Raw genomic sequence first — 25,585 nt, 5'->3', positions numbered from 1 at the left:
CTAGAATCTATTTACATTTATTTTTAGACATGTTTCAAACAACTGCAATCAAATTTCCTAACTCACTGCACAAAACTAAAGAATAGATGTTAAAAACAATCTCACCTAAAGGATTTAAAGCAACAAATGCTGATAGAGGGGAGGTCTATAAAAGGCAAGAATGGGGCAGCAAGAGTTGACACAGAACTTGGGAAGAGTAGGCCATTTATGGTTGATGACTGTAGGCAAACCCTGACCAGTCCTTAAAATAAACTCTAGTACAAAGCAATGACTGCTATTCATATTGATTCTGTCACTGAAATATTATTTTAATCTGTTTGAGAATGCAAGAAATGTATACTAAATCTTAGGAAGATTTTTATTCAAAATATTTTTATTAAAGATTTATCATTTAAAAAGGTAAATGTCAGAAAACAGTAAATGTTAGATTATTAAATCATTAACACTTTCTCCATCCCTTTATAATGTCAAATAAACAATGTGTTACACTAATATATCAATCTTATTACTGTTAATAGTTACTAATTCCGTAAGGGAACAAAACAGTAAATTACAAAAAGAAGTCATTCCTAAGACTTTTTTTTTCAAGGAGAAGGTTTCTTATCAACACCAAATAACACTTTTGATGTATCACTTTCATAAATTTGGTATCTGCCCAATTAAATTCAAAAAGAACATAGTGAGATAAACCCTTCATGAGGGTTTAAAACTCCATAAACAAAGCAGTACTTTGTTCCAAAGGTATTCTGGAAGAATCCAGTAGTTGTCCTCATTTTCTAAGATCAGAATAAATCTAGATACTTCATTTCATTTTTTGGCTCCATATTTGACATCTGGACCCCAAGGACTGGTCAAAAAGACCTTTTTAAATAGGGTTAAGAATATGGGGGGAAAAAAAAAACAAGCTGGCAAAACACAACAAAAAATAACTCTCATACTGCAAAAAAAAATATGGTGGTTACCAGAGTGGAAGTGGTGGAGTACAGGGCCAACACTGGAGCTCCGGCGGTGGGCAAGTGAAGGATATACCCACAGGCAGGTGTGAAGTTTTACTTTCAAAATCAGTTTCCTAAATGAATAGTACCTCAATAAAATTTGATTAAGGCAAAAAAGAAAATGCAAGAACTATGTCACTCATTTTTTCCACTGACCCATCAAATGTACATGACCTCCAAATCAGAAAACATTGTTCTTACATGCCACCAAACACAGAAAATTACCATGGTGAGAAATGGAATGTGCCTCTCTCCAAAATGACTGGGCTAGGGACAGCAGGTATTTATTTGTATGAGGAAAGGGAAAATAGAAGATGTACCCCAGAACCTGAACAGCAGTCAGATGACCTAACTAGACTACTACTGAGTTATAAATCAACCATGTATGAGTTTTCCCTGTGGGAAAAAACAACTATTTAAAGTAAGTCAGAAGGAGTTGATTTTACCTCACTCTGGAGATCATGGGATCTACGGAGAAGGGGAGAAATGTCCTCTGCAAGCACTAGAAGTAGATACATGCCTCTTATTTTTCCTCTTGGCCACATGAGGCACTTAATCAGAATAGTCAAGTGACCCATTCCAACCAATTACTCAACAGTGTTCAAGTAGAGAGACTCATATTCTGTATACTAATAATAGAATCCTTCCAGTCCCTGCTGAGGCAGCTCAAAGTTGGAAGCTGTTTAATACACCTATTTTTTTTTTTCTTAAACAAGTGTTCTACTTAATGAGTCAATGCAATGAGCTTTCATGTAAATGAAAAGATAATCTAAATGTATAAAGTAAAGCAAAAACAAACACAAAAATATAAATTCAACACATTATTAAAGAACAGTAGAAAGTTTTGATTTAAAAAAACAAAAGCCTAGTGTCCAGTGCATTTATCACATGCTTCACAAAAATTAGGGCAGTTTCCACATATGGTAAGTCTTTGCTTGAACCAATTAAGGGTGCTCATTTATACAAGACAGACTTATATATCCCTTAATCTTCCTATAATTTTACATGGTATCTGGATACACAAAATTCTTTGAATTCACTTTAATTTACTTATATGATTAAGAGAGACTTCTTGAACATTTTACTGAAAATCTGTAAAACATGGTGTCTAGTAGTACAATATACGAAAAGATATTCTAAGCCAAGACACTAAAACATTCCAAATAAAAGCAGATTATTCCATGAAAAATTAAACTACTATGAAAAGTAGCTATCTCCAGGAGTTAGTTCAAAATAGAAAATGCAGAAGATGTAGTCAAAGCACTTAGGCAAAAACAGTTTAAAAGAACACAACTAAAAACAAAGCTAAAATTGATCAGCTAGATCTCAACCCACTTTAAACCCAAACAATAAAAATATACCTCTACCTTCAATCATTTTGATTTCTTCACTCCATGAATAATATATGTTGAAGAAAAAAAGTCAAAGCCCTCTCAGCAGGTATCGGGCATGCCACATGCCCTTCCCTACTAGAGCGTTAGATTGGCTGTGGCTCTCTCCGCAAGGTCTCTAGATCTGAAATAGGACCTGACTGCAAACTCTGCTCAGCAGTTATTTTTAGGGCCCTCTTCCTCATGGCCAAAAACTGCTAATCACTCAGGCTGAATGCACTCCTAACAATCCAACAACAGCCTTTTTCCCACTCATGGGATTCCTTTCCCAGTTAGTCCCATCTCCCAGCTCCAATCCCATCTACTCTCAAAATCAAGCATATTTTGAAACAGAAAAAAAAAAAATGAAACAGAACAAATTGTGCTGCCAGTTTTATTTTCTTGGAATCAGTCTTCAATGGTTTAGCCTAAGTACCAAATCATTCAAAAATGAAACAAGTCATGCTATAAAATGTGGCCCCATGCCCAGAAACAGCTTGATTTGGCCCTTCAGAATCTAATCAAATGCCTCCATGAAAAGATCATTACTTAGTTTGTTTGAATGAAACAGAACCCTAAATGGCAAATTAATTATTGTTCTAGAGTTCTGATACATTGGCATTATCAACCCAAGTCTAATTCTTTTCACAGCAAAAGTAAAGCAACAATAACAAAAAAAAAAAAGTCTTTCTAGAGAAGGCTGGGGAGGAAGGATGGAGGGAAGGAAGAGAGGAAGAGCAGAGGAGGAGAGGAACAGAAGAAGTAAGGCTGGAAGGAGCATCCTCCTTAGTAAGCCTAGACAGCACTATCTCAGGGAATCAGAAAGAGAAGCGTTCCTTTTTTTCATACTTTCCTCAACCCCATCTCCAAATATCCTGTACTAAGAAATAAAATCAGTCCAATGTTTGTACAATTTGTTCACTGATTTAAGACTAGCAGTATTTGTCAGAGCTCTGTCAAGTCTGGTAAATTAATGTAGCACAAATAGTATCCAGAGAGAGCAGCAACCTTTCAGGAGTTGTTGATAAGCAATTTTTTTTTTCCACGCAAAGGGAACACTTGACGTACACATTAAAACATGAAATGTTCTGAAAAGGAGCGACCAACCTGCTGTACCTGTTTAATATTTGACAGCCTAGAGCTGGGACAAAGTGAGCAAGGTTTTGGGGCCAACTAAATAAGTAAGTAAGTATTAGGTGCCCTCTGACCATGAGTTAGTCCCCCACTCCCAAATTTATTTCCTCAAGGGACTATCCCACTCAAGATAATGCTTGTTAAAATGTTAAATGATCATGAATCATTGTTGGCAAGAGTTTAAGATAGATATTATCATACAAATGAATTAAATATTTTGCAATTTTTCTTTTGTTTTTCTTCTTTTTATGTTTTTCTTTTTTTGAAGAAGAATGACAGTGTCAGAGACTCTTCTTAGAACCACTGGAAATCAAGCCACTACACAAATATGGCAGGCAGTCCATTTCAGACTTTAGAGACCTGGATTCAACTCCCAGCTTCTTCATTAACTTTGATATGGGGAAAGTCATCAAATTTCCAGGGCTTTATTTCCTGGCCTATAAAATTTGTCTTGGCATGAATTAAGCATGCAAAGATTTGCTCAAGTCATCCATGCTACTCATTTTTACAGTCAAGTATCCTCATCTCCAATTTAGTTCTTTTTAGGATCCTAGTCAGCCACCAAGTCTTCCAGAGCTGCGAAGCATTCTTCTCTCCATTTATGGAGCTGTTCAAGGCCAGCTGCATTCTGAATTACAGATCTGTGGCCAAACAGTATACCAAGACAAAAATCACTACTATTAAATTTGTGTATACCTCACCCCTGAGGCTTCTTCAACACTGCTCCAATTATTCCTCCTCAGCAAATCTTAATCAAATATATTCATAAATCCTATCGTTAACCCTTTTCATTGTCTTTTACAAAAGTTTTACAGTTACTTCAATAAATGTCTTCCTCAGTTTCATAGTAACAGTATATCTGGTATTCTAGGTAAGGTGATCAGGATAAGCCTCTCTGAAATAATATTCATCTATCACAACATTTTTCAGCAAAAAAGAAATTTGAATTCCAAATGACTATAGCTTAAAATAACAACTCATTTTTATGAGGGGAAAGTTTACACAAAGTTTACTACTATGTTTAATTTACATATAGAAAATACGTTTTTAAAAACCATAGAAAAATTAAAAAAAAAAAATAAAAACCATAGGAAAGACAAATGAAGTCATATTAAATTGACTATTCCTTGTAAAAACTGTTCAGACTAACAGCAACTGCTATGTTCAAGCAAAGACCAAACTTATAACACGTGCTTTGAGGCTACTATTAACACCCTGACACCACTGGAGACCAAGAGCCAAGACACTATGTTCACTGATTCTGGGGCTCTACATTCCTCCAAAATCTACCAGGTGAAAATCCGTCAGACCTTTCATTGGTCAGCACAGAACATTACCTTTCCCTTACCCAATTGGCTATTGCTTAAAGCAGCCTTCTCAAACTTAGAGGACTTCAGAATCACCTAACAGGCTTGTCAAAACAGATATCTGGGTCCACTCCCAGAATTTGCATTTCTAATAAGTACCCAAGTAATCTGATGCTACCGATCTACTAAACCAAATAAAAAGAATCACTGCACTACTATATTAATCAGCCTTAATTCTTAGGGTCTAGAAGAGGGAGGAAAGGAGGTCTTGCTTTTAGAATTTTCAGATCATCAGTTCATTACCTCCTTGAAAAAAAAAAAAAAAAAAAAAAAACCAAAGCAACAGAATACACATTCTTCTCAAACACATATGGAATATTCTCAAAACACATTAGCCCACAAAATAAGTCTTAGTAAACTTAAGAGTGAAATCATATCAAGCATCTTTTCTGACCACAGTTGTATGAAATTAGAAATTAAAAATCCATTACAAGAAGAAAACTGAAAAATTCACAATTAAGAGATTAAACAACATGCTACTGAATAGTCATTGGAGCAAAGAAGAAATTAAAAGAAAGAAAAAATAACCTCACTAGTGAAACACGGAAACATAACATCCCAAAACTTATAGGATAAACTCAAAGCAGTTCTAAAATGAAGTTCTTGGTGATACCTACCTACCGTAGGCAATAATGAAAAGCTCAAATAAACCACCTAACTTTGCAACTTAAAGAATGAGAAAAAGAATGACAGAGCCCAAAATTAGGAGAAGGAAGGAACTAAAGGTTAGCATGGAAATACATGGAATAAAGACTAAAAAGAAAATAAAAAGAGATGAACAAGATGTAGAGCTGGTCCTTCGAAAAGATAAACAAAACTGACACATCTTAAGAGCTACACTCACCAAGGGAAAAAAAAAGAGATGACTCAAAATCAGACGTGAAAGAGGAGACGTAATACAAGATCATAAAAGACTACTATGAACAATTATACAGCAACAAACTGGAACGTGAAAGAAATAGATAAATTTCTAGAAACGTATAATCTACCAAACTTGATAACAAAAAAATCAAAAATCTTTACAGATCCACTCCTAGTAAGGAGATTAAATCAATAATCAAAATCTTTCTAACAAACGAAAGTCCTGGATCAGAAAGTTTCACTGAAGAATTCTACCATTCAAGGAAGACACATTCAATCTTCCTCAAAATCTCCCCCTCTCACAAAACACACAAAACGAGGAAGTGGCACATCAAAATTCAGTTCACAAGGCCAACATTATCCTGATACCAAAAGCAGACAAGAACACTACCACAAGAAAAGAAAATCGCAGGCCAAATCACTGATGTACTTAGATGCTAATTCAATATAGTATTGAAATCCTAACCACAACAATAAGACAAAAAGAAATAAAGGGCCTCCAAATTGGAGAGAAAGAAGCACTATTTGCAGATGACAAGACATTTTGCATACATGTATACACAGATATGTAAAACCAAAAGATTTCACCAAAAACAGAAGTTATAACAAATTCAGTAAAGTTGAAGGACACAAAACACACAAAAACCTGTTGTTTATATACACTAGAAACAAACTAGCAAAAACAAATTAAGGAAGTACACTTACAATTGCACCAAAAAGGAGTAAAATAGGAATAAATTTAATCAAGGAGGTGAAAGACCTATACAGTGAAAACTGTAAGACACTGATGAAAGAAATCAATGATGGCACAAATAAATGGAAAGATATTCTATGCTTATAGAGTGGAAGATTATTGTTAAAATGTCCATACTATCCAAAGTAACCTACAGAGTCAAAGCAAGTACTACCAAAATTCCAATGGCATTTTTCATAGAAAACAATCCTAAAGTCTATATGGAACCACTAAACAGCAAAAGTAACCTTGAGAAAAAGAACAAAACAAATTGCAAATTATAGTTGGAACAACTAGAAATTACCTATAAACAACATAGGTTTTTAATACTGCAGGTCCATTTATATGTGTATTTTAAGAACCAACATAAATTTACATTATTGGTAGATACAATATAGTTTTATAAATATATATTCTATGATTTTCTTTAATAACTTCTTTTTCTAGCTTACTCCACTGTAAGAATATAGTATATAATATATCGATATATCATACAAAATATATAGTGATTGTTTACGTTATAAAATATATATTGTCAATAAATAAATAAATAAAATATATATTGTTTATGTTATCAGTAAAGTAGACAAGAAAAAGTCATCAGGGGGATGTTAAGTTTTCAGAAAGTCAAAAGTCATACACAAATGTTCATAATTCTTGAAATATCTCTGCAGGATTCTACAGGATTCTGTAATCCTACTATGAATATCTGTTAGGATTCTGTAATCCTACCACGAAAGCTCCATCATAAGGACTGCAGAATATCGAGACAACAAAAATATAATTCTTTAAAAATAAAAACTTTCCATCTATTTACAGTTGCCAAAGCAAGTATGTCCGTGCTGTACCATTCTAAATCTAATATTAAATAGTATTGCAAAAGTAACAAAAGAGAGTTTTCAGACATTGAGTAAAACTTACTTAAACACAATACTCCCAACTTAGAGAACACCTGTTCTTTGCTGCAAAGGATTAGTTCTATCACATGTATGCACAGAATAAAAACATTCACTCTGAGGAGAAAGCACCTATTTGTCCAGTTTGTTTACTCAGCAATTTCCTCTTGTATACTCCAATTCTTTCTCAATTAACCCCTCTTCACCTTCCCAGTCCCACAGACAGCTATGATTCAAACTTTATCATATGACCAACATTTTCCATCTTAGGCACAGGGGGATTTTCAGAAACATAGTTAAATACCTTGATGCAGTGAAGAAAACTTACAAAATTGTGCCATGATCACTTACTTAATCTGCAAAGTTTAATGAAATGCAAAATTAGTTTTTATTTTTTTAATTACCTGTACTTATAGTAAATGTGAAGTGTCCCTTAGTGTTCTGTCTTCTTTTCTAAGCACTCAAAAATAATTTTTATTCTAGATTTTGCCTAGAATTGTCATCTCAGTTTACAGTTGTCTTGAATCTTACCTTTCTTTCCTCTAGTAAAAAAAGGTCATTTGTCGCTTGAGGGTCTTTTTCATCATCTCTTCTAATTTTCATGATTCCCCAAAGATTACCTAGAAAACTTTAGTTAGGCTGTAGTTTTGAGATTTCAAAAGTTATCAGTTCATTCTCCTTTTAGTCTTTCTTTCCCCTTTTCTCCATCATGCACAATTCATTCATTCAACAGTATTTGCTACTCTATAGCCCATATGATGGTCACTTTGTCCAGAAGCTGGTACGAGATTTCACTGCCATGTGCCCTCCCTGGGCACAAGGCCTGGGCACAAGGCCTGGAACACAGTTAGTACTCACCACGTGGACAACTTATATGTTATTGCCACAACAATCTAAAATGTAAACATAAATTGTTTTTGGCTCCTCTTGAAGCAAATCTAACATCCATTGAGTATATTTTTAAAACAAAACCAAAACAACCACAGCAGAGGACAGGCTGAGAAACAAGAAAGGTCAGACCAGGCCCAGCTAGAACGCCATGGGCAGCTTCATCTACCAGATTGCCCCATCCCACACACCAAGCCTGTTCTTTCCATCCCAATCCTGCCCCAATTCAAAATCAAAGTGATGATCAAGGTTATTTACCCTATGAAGACATGTCCCCTACTCTATTCTCATTGACTCATTTTGCTCTAAGCTCCCTCCACAACCCCTCCCTCAGCTCCAGCCTCGCCCAGAACACTCACTTTCCCTTGCTAAGATCACCATAAATGAAAGTCACCATGCACCGTGTTGTGCTCACAGGCTGTAGTGCAGCCAGCAGGTTCAAATGCTGGTCTCTTGGCAATGTTCCAGAATAACCTAGTCTGCTGCAGAAAGTTCCCAGGAGTATAACCCCACAAAAATCTGAGGAACTAAAAAGGCTAAGTCTCCAGCTTTCTGCAATCGACACAGAAGCTAATATTCAGGCACTGGTCTGTTTTACAAATGCTGTTCTTCTGATTTGGTGAGGCCTCCCCCACAGAAGTGATAGTATTTTATTTTTTTTAAATATTTTATATAATTCTTACATCATTTTTCATTTTTGCACAATGTATGCATTTTCATTTTGGTTATATTCTCCATACAATCGAACCCCTCCCTTATTTTGACCCCAATCCTTCCTCTTCCTGTTCTCCCCCCATAGTGTGTCTCTGATTTATAGTTTCTTGTTGATTTTGATTTTTATTTGTATTAATTAGTCTTTTTCCTGGTCCCTTATTTAGGTTTTCTAAATTCCTGCTATGAGTGAGACCATCTGGTATTTTTCTTTTTCTTTCTGACTTATTTTGCTGAGCATGATCCCTTCTAGCTCCATCCATGTTGCTGCAAACTGCATGTGTTTATCTTTTTTGATTGCTGAGTAATATTCCATGGTGTATATGCACCACATCTTCTTGATCGAGTCATCAATTTTTGGGCATTTGGGTTGTTTCCATAGCTTAGCTATTGTAAATAGTGCTGCAATAAACATAGGGGTGCAGGTGCCCTTTGGAATTAATGTTTCTGTGTCATTTGGGTAAATACCTAGGAGTGGAATTGCTGGATCATATGGAAGCTCTATCTTTAATAGGTCAAGAAATCTCCACACAGCTCTCCATAGTGGTTGGGCCAGTCTGCACTCCCACCAGCAATGCAGGAGAGTTCCTTTTTCTCCACAACCTTCCCAACGAAATGATAGTATTTTAAATACCATCGTGTATAAAAGTTTTGCTCTAAAGAAAACAGTTCTAGTCCATATATCTTTCAGATCAGGAAAATAAAGTGTCTACAAGAAGCTCTATAAGTGAATACAGATTTAAAGACACAAAATAATAAAAATCATGAGCTGGCAAATTTTAAATGGCTTCCACATTTTCTTCATGCACCTGAACATGCATTCATTCAAAAAATACTCTTGAAATCCCTCCTCCTGTGCTAAAGCAATTAATAAGGGAGACCACTTAGCTTACATTCCAGTGCAGAAGGAACACAAATAAAAATAAAATATTCTTTTTTGGTAAGTTTTTTATTAGGATAAAAAGGTATATGGACAACATCTTTGAAAATGATCATTTGGGAAAAGTCATAATCGTGAATTTGAAAGATATAGCATTCTAAGGTACAATCTGTTCCAAATTCTTTTTTAATAAATGTAAGCATTGCTCAGATCATATTTTCTTTTTTTAAATCAAAATAGACAAAGTTCAGTCTTAAGTCAAGGAAGAAATATTTACAATTCTTACAAAAGAATTTCAAAAGCTAAAAACAAAAAAAAAAAGGGAAGAAGAATTTAGCAATGCTTAGGTATTTACATAAATAATTTTAGCCTATTTTTGAGTCATACTTAAAAATAAAGTGAGGGGGGAAAATCAGAGTCTTGCAAAGTAAGCAGCGTTTCTAATTTCAAAAAATGCAGAACAAAATAAAATGCCTACTTCTGCTCAAACATCTTCCCAATCAGAAAAAGTTAACTACAGATGCTGAGGAACACCACAGTTAGGACTCCTAAGTGGCAGCCACATTTTTCCCTCTGTCACCACTGTTAATTGAAGTCTATAAAGATCAGGAGCACTGCAGAGCCAACAAGAGATAGCAGGTAAAGCTACAGAGTTTGTAGGATGAGGTAAGAACAAGGACAAGGAAACAATTCTGAGGAAATAGAGCCGATAAAGCACAGAAACAAAACCTCAGTAGATTTGGATTAAGATTATCTCTACTGATTCAGGCTGGATTCAGGCTGGACAGACGTGAAGAAGAGAAGAAAAGAAGCCTCTACTTGTAATATTTATAATATTTACTTGGGTAGACTAGACAGAGGAGGAGGGTCTGCAAGTGTGTGGGGAGGGTGTATATGGAAAGGGGAAGATCCCTTTAAATGAGAAGAATTAAAGAAAGGAGTATATTCTGTGGAAGGGGGTGGAAAAGAATTCTCAGGGAGAAGAGATGAGAGATGACTCAAGGCCCCGAGAAAGCGGTGTCCACTAAGGAACTGTTCCTTAATGAGATCCACGACTTCTTTCCCAGCCTTTAATTTTCTCTTATAGACCCAAAGGCCCACATTAGCTGTGAATGCCAAGATTTTAAATTCTAACTGGATACTGTCTTATCTTTACTTGCCCATCACCCTACTAAAATGCCTCCTCAATGTAAAAAAAAATTGGGGAGCAGGGAGCTTCCTGAACCACACATTAAAGATAATCTTTACCAGCTCACCAGCTCAGCTTTTGAATGCTTTCAGGTCCAAATTAGAGCAAGCTCTCTACAAGATTTGCAACTTTTTTTTTTTACTTTTTTTTTGTTTGTTTGTTTTGCCATCCTAGGTCCTAGGCCCTGTCTACCCACTAGGGAGATAATCAGCCTAACAACTCGGAGGTCAACCCCACCCATCAGGCAAAAGAAGACTGAACTCTTAGAAGAGGTCCCTGATTTCTACACAATGGGAGGTGGGAAGGTATTTAACTCAAGGAGTTGAAGAATAAATAGCTGGAGTTGAAAACATGGGTAAACATCAACTAAGAACACACAGAAAGACTACAAGAAAAGTTATTGTTGAGAAGCAAATTGAGGGGAAAGATCTTAAATGTATGTGGTTTATTCCAAATCAGTACTTACTTAAGCCAGTGAATAGTCTTACTTTGTCTTTATTCATCCATCTTAAATGTCTGACTGATCACAAGAGAACTGCAAAAATTGGCTTAAGGACTAAACACAAATACAAGAAAAAAAAATAAACACAATGAACTCTGCAAGTTCACATACAGTAATTTTACCTTTAAAATGACCTACCTCTATGAGCTTAGAGAACAAAAGTATAATTAAAACATTGGACTAGGTCTGGCATATAAATCTACTGTACCTCCATATGAGTCACCAAGTCCATGAGTTTTTGTTTCTAGGCATCCAAGTGTATTTACTGGTTATAACTAAGTATACCACGCAGCTAAAAATCCATGAAATAATCTAATAATTCTGAAAGTTCCAGAAAAAAAGCATTGCTTTGCTCATGAAGAGAGTAAGTTAAATCTCAAACAAGGTAATATACCCAGTACTAGTTATCATCATTTAGGAGAAAAGTAGGTTTAACATACCAACTCAGTCCAACCAAATTACAATTATTAAATGGCTTACCTTCTCACAGATATTAGAATATCAAGTGTATTTTATAAAGAGTTTTCACTTTTCACAAACATTCTTTGTATCTAAAAAATAGATACAACTTTAAAAAGCTTAGTATCTAGCAATTAAAACCATAAAACCTGTAGAATACAGAACAGCTTTGTGCTGTGAGAAAATGTTTCAGGCCAAAAAAAAAATTCTTTAAACAACAAAACCTTTTGTAAAAGGTAAATATAGTTTTGAATAGTTGCTATTCAAAAAATACCATTAAGAAAATAAAGGTAAGTTACAGACTGAGGAAATATCTGCAATATTACATATATCACTTCTGATATCTGATAAAACTATCAAAAGATATAAAAATTATGACTCAAAAAGGCACAAAGGCATTAAAAATAGTCAAAAAAGTTAAACAGAAATGTAACAAAATTAGATAATGCAATGTGCATGGTCAATAAGCACAAGAAAAATTGCACGACATCATTAGTCATCAGGGAAATGAAATTTTAAACTACAATGAGAAGCCACTGAACACCCGTGAGAATGGCTAAAATTAAGTAGACTGACACCACCAAATGTTGGTACAGATGTAGAACTAGCATTCCCACACACTGTCAGTGGGAGTGTAAAATATATTGTACAACCCTTCTGAAAAAGAGTTTGGCAGACTTTTTTTTTTAACAAAACTAAACAAACACCTACTACCTTGTAAGCTTCAACAATGTTACAATATTCATAGAATTTTCTTCACAATAGTCTAAAACAGGAATAGCCCAAGTATCTACAAATGGAAGGATGTATAAACTACTTTGTTATGGTCATACAATGCACTACTTGGCAATAAGAAGGAACAAGGTACTCACATGTGCAACATGGGTGAACCTCAATGGTGAGTCAAAGAAGCCTCACACAAAAAAAGTACTTACAAAATAAAGTTCTAAAACAGACAACAGCAATATAAAGTGAGAAGACTCAGTACTACAGTTGCCTCTGCTGGCAGAGGTCATAACAAAGAAGGAATTTGAAATGGATGATGGATGATGAAAATATTCTCTATCTTAGTAGGTTGTTGGGTTACACAAGTGTAGACATTTATAAGTTTTCCAAAAATAATATGCTAAGATTTATATTATTCATCCCATGAAAACACTATTTCAGGGTGGGTGGGGAAAAACCATAAGCAAAGGTTGAGCTCTAATTAAAGACAGCATGCATAAATATGTAGGAGTGAGGTTTACTGACATCTATAACTTACACTAACATGCATAAAAGAATAAGATTAATTGCTGGGTAGGATGTAAAACAAATATAGTAAATGCTAAAAAATGTAAAATCTTGGTGGTGGGACATAGCTAATTCTTTTAATTCGGTCATATACTTTAAATTTTTCATAATAAAATGTTATTTTAAAAATAAAGTTCCTGGGGTCTCCCTGGTGGCGCAGCAGGTTAAGCAGAGTGCTGTGAAGCCGTAGCCTCTGCAGTGCAGGTTTGATTCCTGGCCTGCCAGGGAGATTTCCGCATGGCGTGGAAGACCTCTCCTGTCCTGCCCGATGTTTCCCTCAGCAGTGCTTTCGGTCTGTCTGCCTGTTCTGCTCCCCACTCTGTTTCTGGTGAATAATCTCACCCTCCCGCACCTCTGGCCTATACCCCAGCTATTGTATGAATCAATCAATCAATCAATCAATCATTAAAAAATAATAATAAAAATAAATATAAAGTTCCCAGATAATCTAATAAAAGAAGTGGATGACTTTTAGAATAAATTTTAATAACAGAAGATTTTTAAAAATAATTATTCTAAGGTCACATATGTGAAGACATTATAAATGTACATTTGCCCAAAATTGTTCTACAAATACAGTCCCAGTCAAAATCCAGAAATGTTTTTCATGATGCTTACTTGATAAGCAGATTCAAAATGTATAGAGATGGATGAGGAAATGTTCCAAAACAGTCAGGGTGATGGTGGAAAAGACTATTGAGAAGGGCTTGCCCTATTAAATATGCCATGGACAGCAACTCAGTGACGTAATGTTCCTATACACATGGAGTAAAAAACATTCAAGCACAATAGGTAATACTGCATATTAGTGTAGAAATACAATTAATAGCATGGTAAATTGTCATTCTTTTAAAATATGTTGAGTTAGATACCACACTAAATGAGAAAAGGCAGTTTAAGATATTTAAGAAAAACAGAATGTCTTATGGTCTCTATATTAGGAAGAATGTCTTACATAAAACTCAGAAAGCACAAATCATAAGTAGAAAATGGAAAAATTCCGTAAATACATTAGAATCTTAATATTCTGCTCAACAGATTAGACCACACAAAATGACATGAATAACCATAAACCGTGAGAAGTTCTTTACGACACAAATCATCAATAAAAGGTTCAAGATATAGAAATTCCACATCAAAACTAAAACTACAAAACAAACCCAAAAAATGGGCAAATTTATATAAAAAGACTATTCACAGGAAAGGCAACACAATGGGCTAGTCTCATTAGCAAGCTTACTGGTGATCAGGAAACTGAAAGATTAAACCACAAAACACTACTCCATATACACTAAAGGTGCCAATATTAAACCTTACCATTGGTAATGTAGTTTCAACACAAAAGGAGCTGTATTCACTGTGGGTGCAAGTGAAAATTGAGACAACTACTTGAGACTTAAAAAAATGGCATTATGTTGTAAAGTTTAGTATGTGTAAATTGCTATAATCCAATAATTCCAATCCTAAATGCTCTGGAAAAATGCTTACACGTAAGGAGATAAATAGATACAGGAGTGTTCGGGGCATCATTCAGCATTATTTGAAAAAAATAAAATAAAACTAAGCGGTCTTCGACAACAGGATGGCTAAACAAAAAAATGGCACATTCATACAATGAAAAACCATATGCATGGAAAGAGAGTCAGATTTTGATAGAATGTGTCAGACTATTATGCCAAGTACAAAACTATTCAAAAAACTTTTAACAAGTGGTAAATGAGTTTATACACATATGTTTCTATATGCAAGGATCTAGATACATATACTTCCTTATTACCTTACATGTATATTTGGCTTTTAATAATAGAGCTTACATGAATGGATACACAGTATATAATATGCAACATAGTGTTATACCTGTTATTTGTGTGTCTATATGTTACACATTTGTAAAGAAATGCATGAAAATGATTATTACAAATGTATAAGAGTGGCTAAGAGGACCTCCCTGGTGTTCCAGGAGTTAAAGTCTCAGCCCTATCAAGCTATCACCAGCCACTACCACCTGAGTTCAATCTCTGGCCAGGAAGATAACCCACATAGCAGACTTCTCCTGTCTCGCCCCTGTTCCCCTCAGCAATGTATTTCAGTAGATCTGCCTGTTCTGCTCCCCACTCTGTCTCAGGTGAATACTATCACCCCCCCACATCTCTGGCCTACACCCCAGTTCTTGTATGCATAAATAAAAAAATAATTTTTTTTAAAAAGCGGTTGGGAGGGGACAACACAGAAGATGAAGAAGACAAAACTTGGGTAACATTTTATTATTTTATCTGTGAGGAGTATAAGAGTATTCACAGCATCAGTGTACACAGACACACACACACATATCAACAGGTCTTAAATATGTAATATCTCAACTAGATACTGCTATAAAGAATAGCCACAGAAATATCTGTATTCTAGAAGCTAGACAGATGATGCTCTGCCAAATAGCAAAAATCATGATTTATAAATATCTAAAATTCAGTGATAACCATCTTATTCAAATGAATTTCCATCAAAGTATAGAAAAGTTAAATGCCAGTATTTTTTTACCATTTACAATGCAGATTTTTATTTTCATGTTAAAAAAAATTTAACTGCCCCTAAAGAAAATTTACATGTGACCCTAAGAACAAAGAAGCTTTCAGTATTACAGAAAAATTGAACTGGCAAAGCAGAGTGTGAAAAATAAGGAGGAAAAGTATGACTACTAATGGCATAATCGAGGGAAAAAACAGAAATGATAAAGACAGAATAGAACAACAAAGTAGCAATGAGGCCCTGCAGAAAAGTTGTCAAAACTATATGAAATACAAGAAAAGGCATTACACAACATTCTAACTTATTACAGAATATGATTATTTGGTCAAACAATATTCTCTCACGTTAAAGTGAAGACTAAGGCTTGCTGGCTTCCATACAGAATGAGTCACTGGGTTAAATCTGTAGGTACACACGTGGGAGAGAAGTGCTGGCATTTCTCCATGTACAGCAACAGTGATTTTCACTCCAAGGGCTATCCCTGGGAACTGCTATCACTAGACACCCCTCCACCACCACTACTGGCCCCACTTAATTCCCTAACCTCTTCCATGTTAGAGCAGAAAGTATTTATCACAGATGACACTCAAGGTACTGCCAGAAGGACTAGGTAAGCCACCTGGAGCTCACATGTGGATCCTCCAAAAGACCTTATGTAACAATTTTAAAAAATATTCATTGACCAAGTGAGAGCAAAATTTCTTTTGAGTCTACAGCTTATCTACAGCAAATTTGTTCTCAACTGGCATCAATCTGATCAGAACTAAATTATACTCAGTGATCTGCCATTAAAAGATAATAACCTCATCAGCCAAATCAAGACTATGCCCTGAAAAATAGGTATCAAGTGAAGACCAAATAAATGGCTGAAGCAACCTCATTTCAGGAGAATAAAAAAAAAAAATTAAATAACAATAACCAAAAAAATATATATCTCAGCTCACAGCACTACTAGAAAAAAAGTTAGCACTGGATTCCAGAATATACTCCAGAATATATGGTAAAGAAATGAACATCCTAAGCTGTAGTCCTCTAGTACCAATGACCAGAACTGTAGTACCTGACCAGACATGTGTGAACCCTCACAGGCTTATACTCAGGCATGCTATACTAGCAAACACGGAGTTACAGATACTAAAATATCTGAGAGTATAAGCACCCCTATTTCCCAACAGATGATTAAGGCTTTCCCCCAAAATTGGGGTAAATTCTATCAACAGATGGGTTCTATGCACATACACATATTAAGAAAGGGAAGTTAATTTTTTTTTTTAATTTTGTATCTTGATAGGGAGTAAAATCAAACCACTTGGGAGATACAGAAGTATCCAAGACACAAACTAAGTTGCATAATTTCACAATATTAAAACTTTGTGCTGGAATAGATCAAAAGATTAAAATTTACCTACACTGTAAGAAGATAAAATGTTACAGACCTCTGAGGAATTAAAGAGCAAATTAGCAACTTGAAAGTTGATCGGCAAATGGCCTTAGGCCCCCAGATAAACACTACCTCTACAATATCCATTTTACTGAAAATACAAATGCTACAGATTATATCAGAAAATGGCTTTTCATGATAAAACATCAAAAAAGTTCAAGCATACAAAGGCCTGCTTAAGCTCTACACCCTTATATTCTATTAACAGTATATTCATGAAAACATCTGAGAATCACACAGCAAGTAAAATCAAGTTTTTAGGACTACCGCAATTCTGAAAGGAAAGGAGAAAATAAGTCTTCCCATTTGAAGACACCCAGATTTACAAATTTTGAGTGACCTGTACCATAAGTCCTAAATGGATGTGAATCCAGGTCATCGGACTCTTTCAAACTCCACTGACTTTCTGGAGAGAAAAAAAAAAAAAAAAAAAAAAGATTTTATTCTATTGGGACCACAGAGCTCAGGGTCAAAATTGGGATACTAACTAAAAATAGGGTGGAAGAGCCCAAAGGAGCCTTTTTCTAAGTTACTCTGTTGGTAATTAGCTGAAAATGAAAGCTTTTCATCTTCCAGCAATCTGAGACATGATTTTAAGTTAAGACTAAAATACAGGTCTTTCACTTCCTAAACTCAAATGAGGTTAACGTATTTGGGCTCCTAAAAATGTGTTCAGAAACATCTTAGAACAGTTCTTATTGTGGAATATGGCCACGCGATCCTTTTATCCTAGAGTGACTAATGGCGATTAAGCAACAGGCCCTGATAGTTTCCGGCTAAAAAGAATGTCAGCAAGGTTTCTTTATTCAAGGGAGTCAGAATGCAATCAGCAATGTGTTGTATCTTTAGTTACTAAGTAGTCTAAGAGAGTGACAGTAGAAAGAAAAAAAAATGATTCTAAATGATTAATAAATATCAAATACCCAAGGACCTGCCAATATGTAAGTTTTACAGAACGTATACAAAGGCATTCAATTCTAAATATAATAAGCCTAAATAAATAAAGGGGCTAGAGACAAACTCTTACTACTAAATTTCAACATCTGCTGTTGGAGACTTTCAGAAAATTAAACAGTAGCAGCCAAAAGTTTAGGTAGCTGCCCATCAATAGTTTTGAGTATGTATATACAGGACTAATTAAATTTAAAAACTAATTGGCGTTACACAATCTGAAGATTCGAATTAGAGGAAAAAAATGTTCCACAGTGACACCTACCGGTGAAGGGTAAAGGAGCAGCACGACAGACAAAATAAGCAGATATTTTCATCTTTGTAGCATATTAAAGCTACAGGGAAAAACTGAATGGTGTACAAATGGGAAAAACTAAAGCAAAAGCACTATACATCCCTGTTCAGGTACACTAGACTAAATAAGCCCAAAAGAAGATCATGAACCTTCTCAAATCACTAAATCTGAAAGCAGTTTCCCGGCCCCAATTCACCATGCAAGTCCAATTTTTATGTGCAAGTTAAATATGTTCAAGTTAGTCATGTTTCTTTCATATATTAAAAAGTGAAATTAAGAAAGTAAAAAGGAGTTCTGTAGGAAATGATATAGTTGATTGTTTCAATTTAAGTTGAAGAGTTAAATGAAAAGCAAATACTTAAAAAATCTAAGTGTGCTAAAGATCTCCAAAGTTCCAGCATCCAGTTATCAGTTTTCAACAAAAGGACCACCAAGAGAAACAGAAGAGGACATAATCACCTTTCCCCTAAATTGCATGCTTCAGAAGATTGTGTCATTTCCCCACTACTATATATTCTTACACAAAAATTTAAGAAATAATCATGTTTAATGTGAGCAAAGCACATTAATTTCAGACTCTCTACACACATCAAGAGCTTATTATGTGAACCCATGTACTCCTCAAACTAAGATTTTCAAATGTAGTTTCAAACATTTTCAGTCAAAGGAAATGTAATTGTTGCTAAGACAAGAGCACACTCTTCTTAACTAGGTACAGTATGCCACAGAGAGAAGCAGAAGAAAATTTAAGAGATCAACTATAACTCCAAGAATTCCATAAAATCTTACAAATTAGAGAACCTAAAAGTCTACTAGGATGGTAAAATGAAAAAAATACCAGGAAACCTGGATTCTAGTCTTGGTTCCTTCAGTAACTTGTTGGGTTTCCAAGAACTACACAGCCTTTAATGAAGCAGACAATCTTTCTAGGTATTAAGATTAGAGAAGGGAAAGGAAGAGGCCTCACAAAATTAGCGTTGCTAAAATTCTTCAGCTTCTATGATTTTCCTTGCAGATGGGGATGGTTTAGGAATTAATCTCTATAACTCAATTCCTCCCAAAAGAGAGCAATAAAAGAGAAGTTGCCCTTATTTTTCAGGTATAGCCTGCTATAAGCAAACAATATAAATAGAATCACACTTTCACATTGCAATATAACTGTTTAGAACTAAAAGAATCTTCAGGTTCCATCTCCAGTGCCTTCTGGCATATAGTCAGAATCTCACTGTTTACTGAAAAAAGAAAAATGCCTGCAAAAAAAGAACACTCATTATGTAACAGACAAGACTCCAATACCAAATCATTAAATGTGGGGGGTTTTGTGGTGATACAGCAACTTTTTTCTTGTACCAATTCTCTTTTACACACTACATCGGCTTCATGAAAATTATGGAATCAATGTATAAAATCATTGTAAAGCATTAAGGCTTACATGCTTTAAGGTACTTTAGGATCCCTTAAAAGGCATCTGTCCAAACATGGATAAAGTCTGCTGTAAAATGACTGAATATGAAAGTCAGAATATATTCAATTTAAGTGATAACATTTTCTAAATTCATTACCTGTTAAAACTGGGTCTGTCGCTGAATACACGTTTCCTAATACTAATTCTTACCAATAACAGATCACATAAAGTGAGTTCCTGAGATGCTACCAGTTCTATCCATGAACTGCAAAGGATATAATGGAATAAAGATGTGCTTCACTTGTAAACAGTTACAGAAAACTTTCTAAAACAGTAACATTAAATCTTCTTCAACAGCTTCTCTGCTGATGCATAAGTGGCGCAAGGACTCTTCTCCTTAAGAAACTAAAAAGTGTAGTCACAGCTTTCTGAGACAGTTTATTTTTTTGCCTGTATAAGTAACTGACTAGCATTTAAGGACAACTAAGAAAGGAACACAAAGTTTTAGTTTATGTCAAAGGTGAATTAACATGCTTGCTCTGCTCTTCAACCTGTATCTTATTCCATTCACAACTCAAATATTAGTTCTTAGGCTGTAATCTGTGCGATGATTTTAACTGAACCACTTTCACAATTTACATTAATTCATTCACTAATCAAATATTTATTGAGCATCTATTAAAGGCCAAGAACATTCGAAGAGCTGAAGATAGGGATGAAAAAAAGGGAGTAGGTCAAAAAAGACAACAACATGAAAACAAAGACAATGTCAAACAATATTAAGTGCTACAAAGAAAACAGTTCTTTTAAGAATGATTACAGTTATCTGATTTATGTTCTTGATACATATAAACAAATGTTGATATATCTAATCTCAGCTAGTGAAAACAAATTTCAAAAAGGAAAGTTTACAGCTCATATTTAATACACGTGTATTGCAGTTTTACTATTCTGAATATGAGTCAAAGAAAGTATAAAAGGAACCCAGAACCACTGAAATGTGAGACGAAACAGATTTAAAACATCTGTTTCCTCTCTTTGCTGAGTAAGTACATGGAGGAGAAAGGTGAATATACAATAGGTTTTTAAAGAAAAGACAAAGGAAATAACAGAGAAAACTGCCAAGGATTCTATGGTATGGTTATACCTTAAAGGTAACCACACACGAGTTAAGAAAACTATATCCAAAGCAAAATATTTTAAATAATTTCTAAAAACATTCCAATCACTCCTAATTTCCTCCCCAACACCCTTCCCATAGATTCTTCTTCTTTAAGTTGCTCTTCAAAGCTGCGGGTTTGGCAGGAACTTATTTTCTCTGACTTTGGCTCATACTCAAACTCCCAAAATTCTGCGAGGCAAAGGTAAATGGTTTTCTGACTCCCATATTCAATTCCACTGGAAGCCAAAAGCCCATCAATAACCTCCATCTCTGATGCGCCCTGCAGGTGAAGGATCAGCGGGTAGGGGCACCCCATTGACCAACCCAGACCACTGAGTCCCATTCACGCGGCCCCTCCAACCTGCCCGCCAGGCCCACCGAGCGCGGCCTCCGCCAGGAGCACAAAAACCCGACGCCGAGGATGGAGGAGCAGCGCGGCGGGACCTGGGAGATGAAGCACCGCGCCAGTCGCCCGGCCCCACCCCCAAGGGCCGGCCCTGGACCACGGGCCCGGTCCCCCGCCCCCGCCCCCGAGCGCCTCTGACCTCTCCGGGTCCCCGGGCTGCTGCTGCTGCTGCTGCTGCTGCTGCCGCCGCTGGTGCCCGATCCCTGGCTGCCGCTGCCGGAGCCGCTGCTGCTGCTGTTGCCACCGCCGCCCTTGGCATTCTTGCGTGGGGCCATCGCAAGCACAGCCCGGCGGGCAGGAGAAGGGTGGGGGGCTCGCACAGGGCGCGGGGGACGCGGGGGGCGCGGGGGGCGCTGACGACAGCGGGGACTGCGGCGTTCGCGGGCCGGGGTCCCGCAACAGCGCCTGTGCTTCTGCAGCGCCCGCCGCGCCTCCGAAGACTTCCACCAGCGCGCGTGCCGCGCGCGCCCAGCCCGCTCGTGCGCCGGACCAGCGATTCCCTCCCGAGGCGAGAGCGCGCGGTCAGCCAGCCCCCTCGACCACGCCCCTTCCCGGCCGAGCCCCGCCCTCTCCCCGCCCCTGCGAAGGCTGAGTGACGGTAGATGGGAGCCAATCGCAAGGGCGTGTAGGAGGGGGCGGAACCTTGCAGTGCTCCCCCGCCCGCTGCAGACTTGGAAGCTTTCTGGCGCGCCGCAGAAGCCCGAGAGCGCGAGCTGCTTTCGGCTCTCCAGTCGGTCGCGGTATTTTGGAACGTGGCAAACGTGGAAACCGGGAGTGCTCTCGCGAGCGTTCAGGACCCTTCAAGCTCAGGACGGGGCGGGGCACGCAGAATCGTGTGCAGCTTCCGAGGGATCGTGCCGCGACTTGGCCTTCCCTGGGATCTTGTGCCAGTCTGCTTTTCCTATACACAAACACCAAGGACTGCAGTCCCGCTCCTTACGAAAGTGGTTTGTTTCTTGTCAGTAGTAATATGAAGACATTTCTCAAATGGCAATACTAGGGCTAGTTCAATGAATAAGGCCATGTGTTTCGGTTCCCTTTAAAGCAGAACTTCATTTCGTGTGTGCCATCTATATTTGCAGACTCTTAGTTAATAGGTGCAGGTGTAAATTTAAAGAAAATCTTAATTTTCTTGCTTTAAATGGCACTTTGTTTCTGAAATCTCCCTGCATGGGCTGACGCCTACAATCACTTATTTCCTTGATATTTCCAACTGGTTCCCCTTTGCAAGAGCAGAGTGGCTCGGTCTGTGCTGCCTCTGAATTCTGCGCTCATCTGGGCTGATGCATTAAACCAGATAGGCACTTTAGGTGGCTACGTCATCATCATCTTTGTGTCGCCAATTGTCTGCACAATTCTTGGTGCGTAACAACCCAGAAGTGTCCGGTGATTTGATACATTTACGACAACTTTTTAAGATCTCCCAATTCTTGCCCATGTTTCAGATCACCTCCTGGGAGTGTCTCCAGGGCTCAGAAATGAGAGAGTGTTTGCAGCAAGGTATCTGGTTTTGTAACTCCTCCAGCCCTGCCACTCAACATTCGCTGGTACCCGAGCCCACCGACCTCTGCTGAGAGTGACCATGTGCCCCTGGGAACTGCCTAGTGAAGTGATACACAGAAGCCCACCGAAGGTCTTGGACCTTTCTTTCCTTTTCGTGAAAGGAAGTTACCAAGATACAGTAGGACAGGGGAGCTCACGAAAGTCTTTACAGCTCCTTCAGCTTTAATCTTATAGCTTCCCTTTATGTCACTATGCATCCTTTTCTCATCCTGGATCCCTTACATCTTTTTCAGTGGGCTAAGGGACAAATGTAAGTAGCACTACATAATATAATAATGAGAGCTAAACTGAAAAGGCCTGTAGGTCCAAAAGATATTTGAACTCTTAAATATTCACAAAGCCCTGTTACTGTGTTCACTTTTCAGGGATTAGATAACTGAAGGCCACAGAAGTAAACAAAAAAGAAACAGAGATCATAGAGCTAGTAAGTGACAAAGCAACTATATGAAAGCGGTCCATCTGGCTGCAGAGTCTATGTTCCAAAGTTCCCTTCCAGGTCAAAGATTAATTTTGGGTAGAAAACAGCTCACCTGTTTCCCTTATTTCTTAGCAGCTGTCTCCCTTAAGTTCTACCTGCAAAGATCTGAAATGCTTGGCAGAGTACACCTCTTGGTGAAAATCAGGTTTCTTTGAAAAACTGACTCTCAAAACACCATGAAGTGATGCTTTGCTTCTACACTTCCTGAAGCCAAATCTGGCATCATTCACAGAATATCTGGATGTATTTCTTAAGCAGTAACAGGACAAAGCAGAGACTTTGTAACATATAATACAGGAAGTTAGAAGTTACCTGACATCCTCCTTTTACCATAAGGAACCACAGAAGCATTTTTAAACTCATTTATTATAAACTAAAACGCATAACAACATTCACAACTTTAGAAAATGTCAGATATATAGATACAAAGATAGATATAGATATATAGATAGATATGCTTTAGTTTCAGGGATAAAATTCCCCATGGTAAGTAACAGCTTTATACATTTGTATCTATTAATACTTCCCACTGTATTGACATTTAAAACCATAAAGCTTAGCCTGAATCCCTGAATTTCCTTGCATTTTCTCAGCATTGCGATGGGAGTAGGTATTAGGGAGTCAGGGTCTCCTTGAAATTGAATAAAAGGTCAAGTATCCCTTGATAGTCTAGTCTCATTTCTGTGATTTCCGAGTAAGCTATGAATGAACCTGGGGTGAAGTAGTGTTACAAGAACCATAAAGACTTAACTAGGACAATGTTTTATAATAATAATTTAATAGAGCTTTTGAACTAGGACACATGTGCCTTTCAGATATTTTCATAAGTTTTCCATTGGCTTCACTAGGACAAGTGAGAACTTGAGGACCTGATTTGTCCTACTTTATTTTTTTTCCCCCTTGTGTTGACCGTTTACAACTGCTAGTCAAGCTTTCCAAATTAGTTATTTCTCAACTTACTTCGATCTCAGGGAACACTTTTAAATTTGCATTTTAACCTGCTTCCTAGAAAGTGGTTCTCATTTGTATGTGATGTGAAATTAGAATCCTCCTAATGTAAAATTTTATCACTACAAGCTACAAATGAGTATTTCCTCATCTTTATTTACCACAGTAAGTACTGCCTTGGTGGGGAAAAATAAAATGAACTGCAACCAGTCATTATTCAATTGGATATTTGCTTTTACATTAGTAGAATTTGCTGCAATAAATGCTATGTTGATACATAAAAGAGCACTTTTTGGAATGTTCTGTACTCACATTGTTCTCAAAGCAACTATTACCAAATTAGTTATATCTCGGGAAGTAAATGTGTCTGTTGTCCTTTCTTTTTTTTTTTTTTTTTAAACATTTATTTATTTATACAAGCACTGGGTACAGTCAGAAGCGCGGGAGGGTGAGAGAATTCACCAGAGCCAGAGCGGGGAGCAGAGCAGGCAGAAGGACCGAAGTACACTGCTGAGGGGAGCAGCGGGCTGCAGGAGAGGTCTGCGCGCCATGTGGGACCCTCCTCCGGTGGCCGGGGAGCAGCCAGGGATCGAACCGGAGCCGCAGAGGCCGCGGGCAGCTTCGCAACCCAGCGCTCAACCGCTGCGCCACCGGGGAGGCCCTCTGTTGTCCTTTCCATCAACCAGGTGAACTTTATATTACCATAGTAAAAATAATCCCAGCTAGCTAGTATCTATATTATAAACATATAGATGAATTTATATGTGCAACAGTCATTTTAAACCTAGTCAAAAACAAATTTGAATTGGAAATATTATGTGGTTGTCTGAAAGTGAAGAAATCTGTCATTTTTTTTAATTTCAATTTTTTAATTTTTTTTTACTTTTTACATCATTGTTCATTTTTAAACAATATTTGCTTCTCCCACCTTCTCAGGTGTTTTTATTTCAATTCTTTACATCTGGTATTTCTTTGTGCCAAATTCCCTTTCTAATAAATAGCACTTAAGAAATGGCTATTATTAGTTCTTCAGTTTCCTTGTAGGTCATTGATAGGGCTGATTCTTAAGTCTCAAACTTATTGCCAGAAAGAACCTGAAGCATGGGGAAAAAAACTCAAATAATTAGAGAAC

General features: G+C 36.9%; 1 protein-coding gene across 19 annotated transcripts in view; it reads right to left on the bottom strand.

Moving 5' to 3' along the window:
- Positions 1–21,797, bottom strand: part of ASPH (aspartate beta-hydroxylase) — a 196,527-nt gene extending 174,730 nt beyond the window's left edge. For 8 of the 19 annotated variants that reach the window (XM_054692238.1, XM_054692239.1, XM_054692246.1 and 5 more), the window contains exon 1: positions 21,604–21,792. In XM_054692238.1, coding sequence (XP_054548213.1) covers positions 21,604–21,739 — 136 coding nt within the window. In that variant the 5' untranslated portion in view covers positions 21,740–21,792. Of the gene's footprint in view, positions 1–2,362; positions 2,562–11,490; positions 11,607–21,603 lie in introns of those variants that run through there. The other 11 variants (XM_054692234.1, XM_054692245.1, XM_054692241.1 and 8 more) reach the window with 5 other exon arrangements.
- Between the last annotated feature and the right edge of the window lie 3,788 nt (positions 21,798–25,585).

Source organism: Talpa occidentalis, unplaced genomic scaffold, assembly GCF_014898055.3.
Source record: "Talpa occidentalis isolate TD23 unplaced genomic scaffold, MPIMG_talOcc4v2.1, whole genome shotgun sequence".
Lineage (NCBI taxonomy): Eukaryota > Metazoa > Chordata > Mammalia > Eulipotyphla > Talpidae > Talpa > Talpa occidentalis.
The sequence above is the reverse complement of the archived record's forward strand: the minus strand, read 5'-3'. Positions and strand labels throughout refer to the sequence as shown.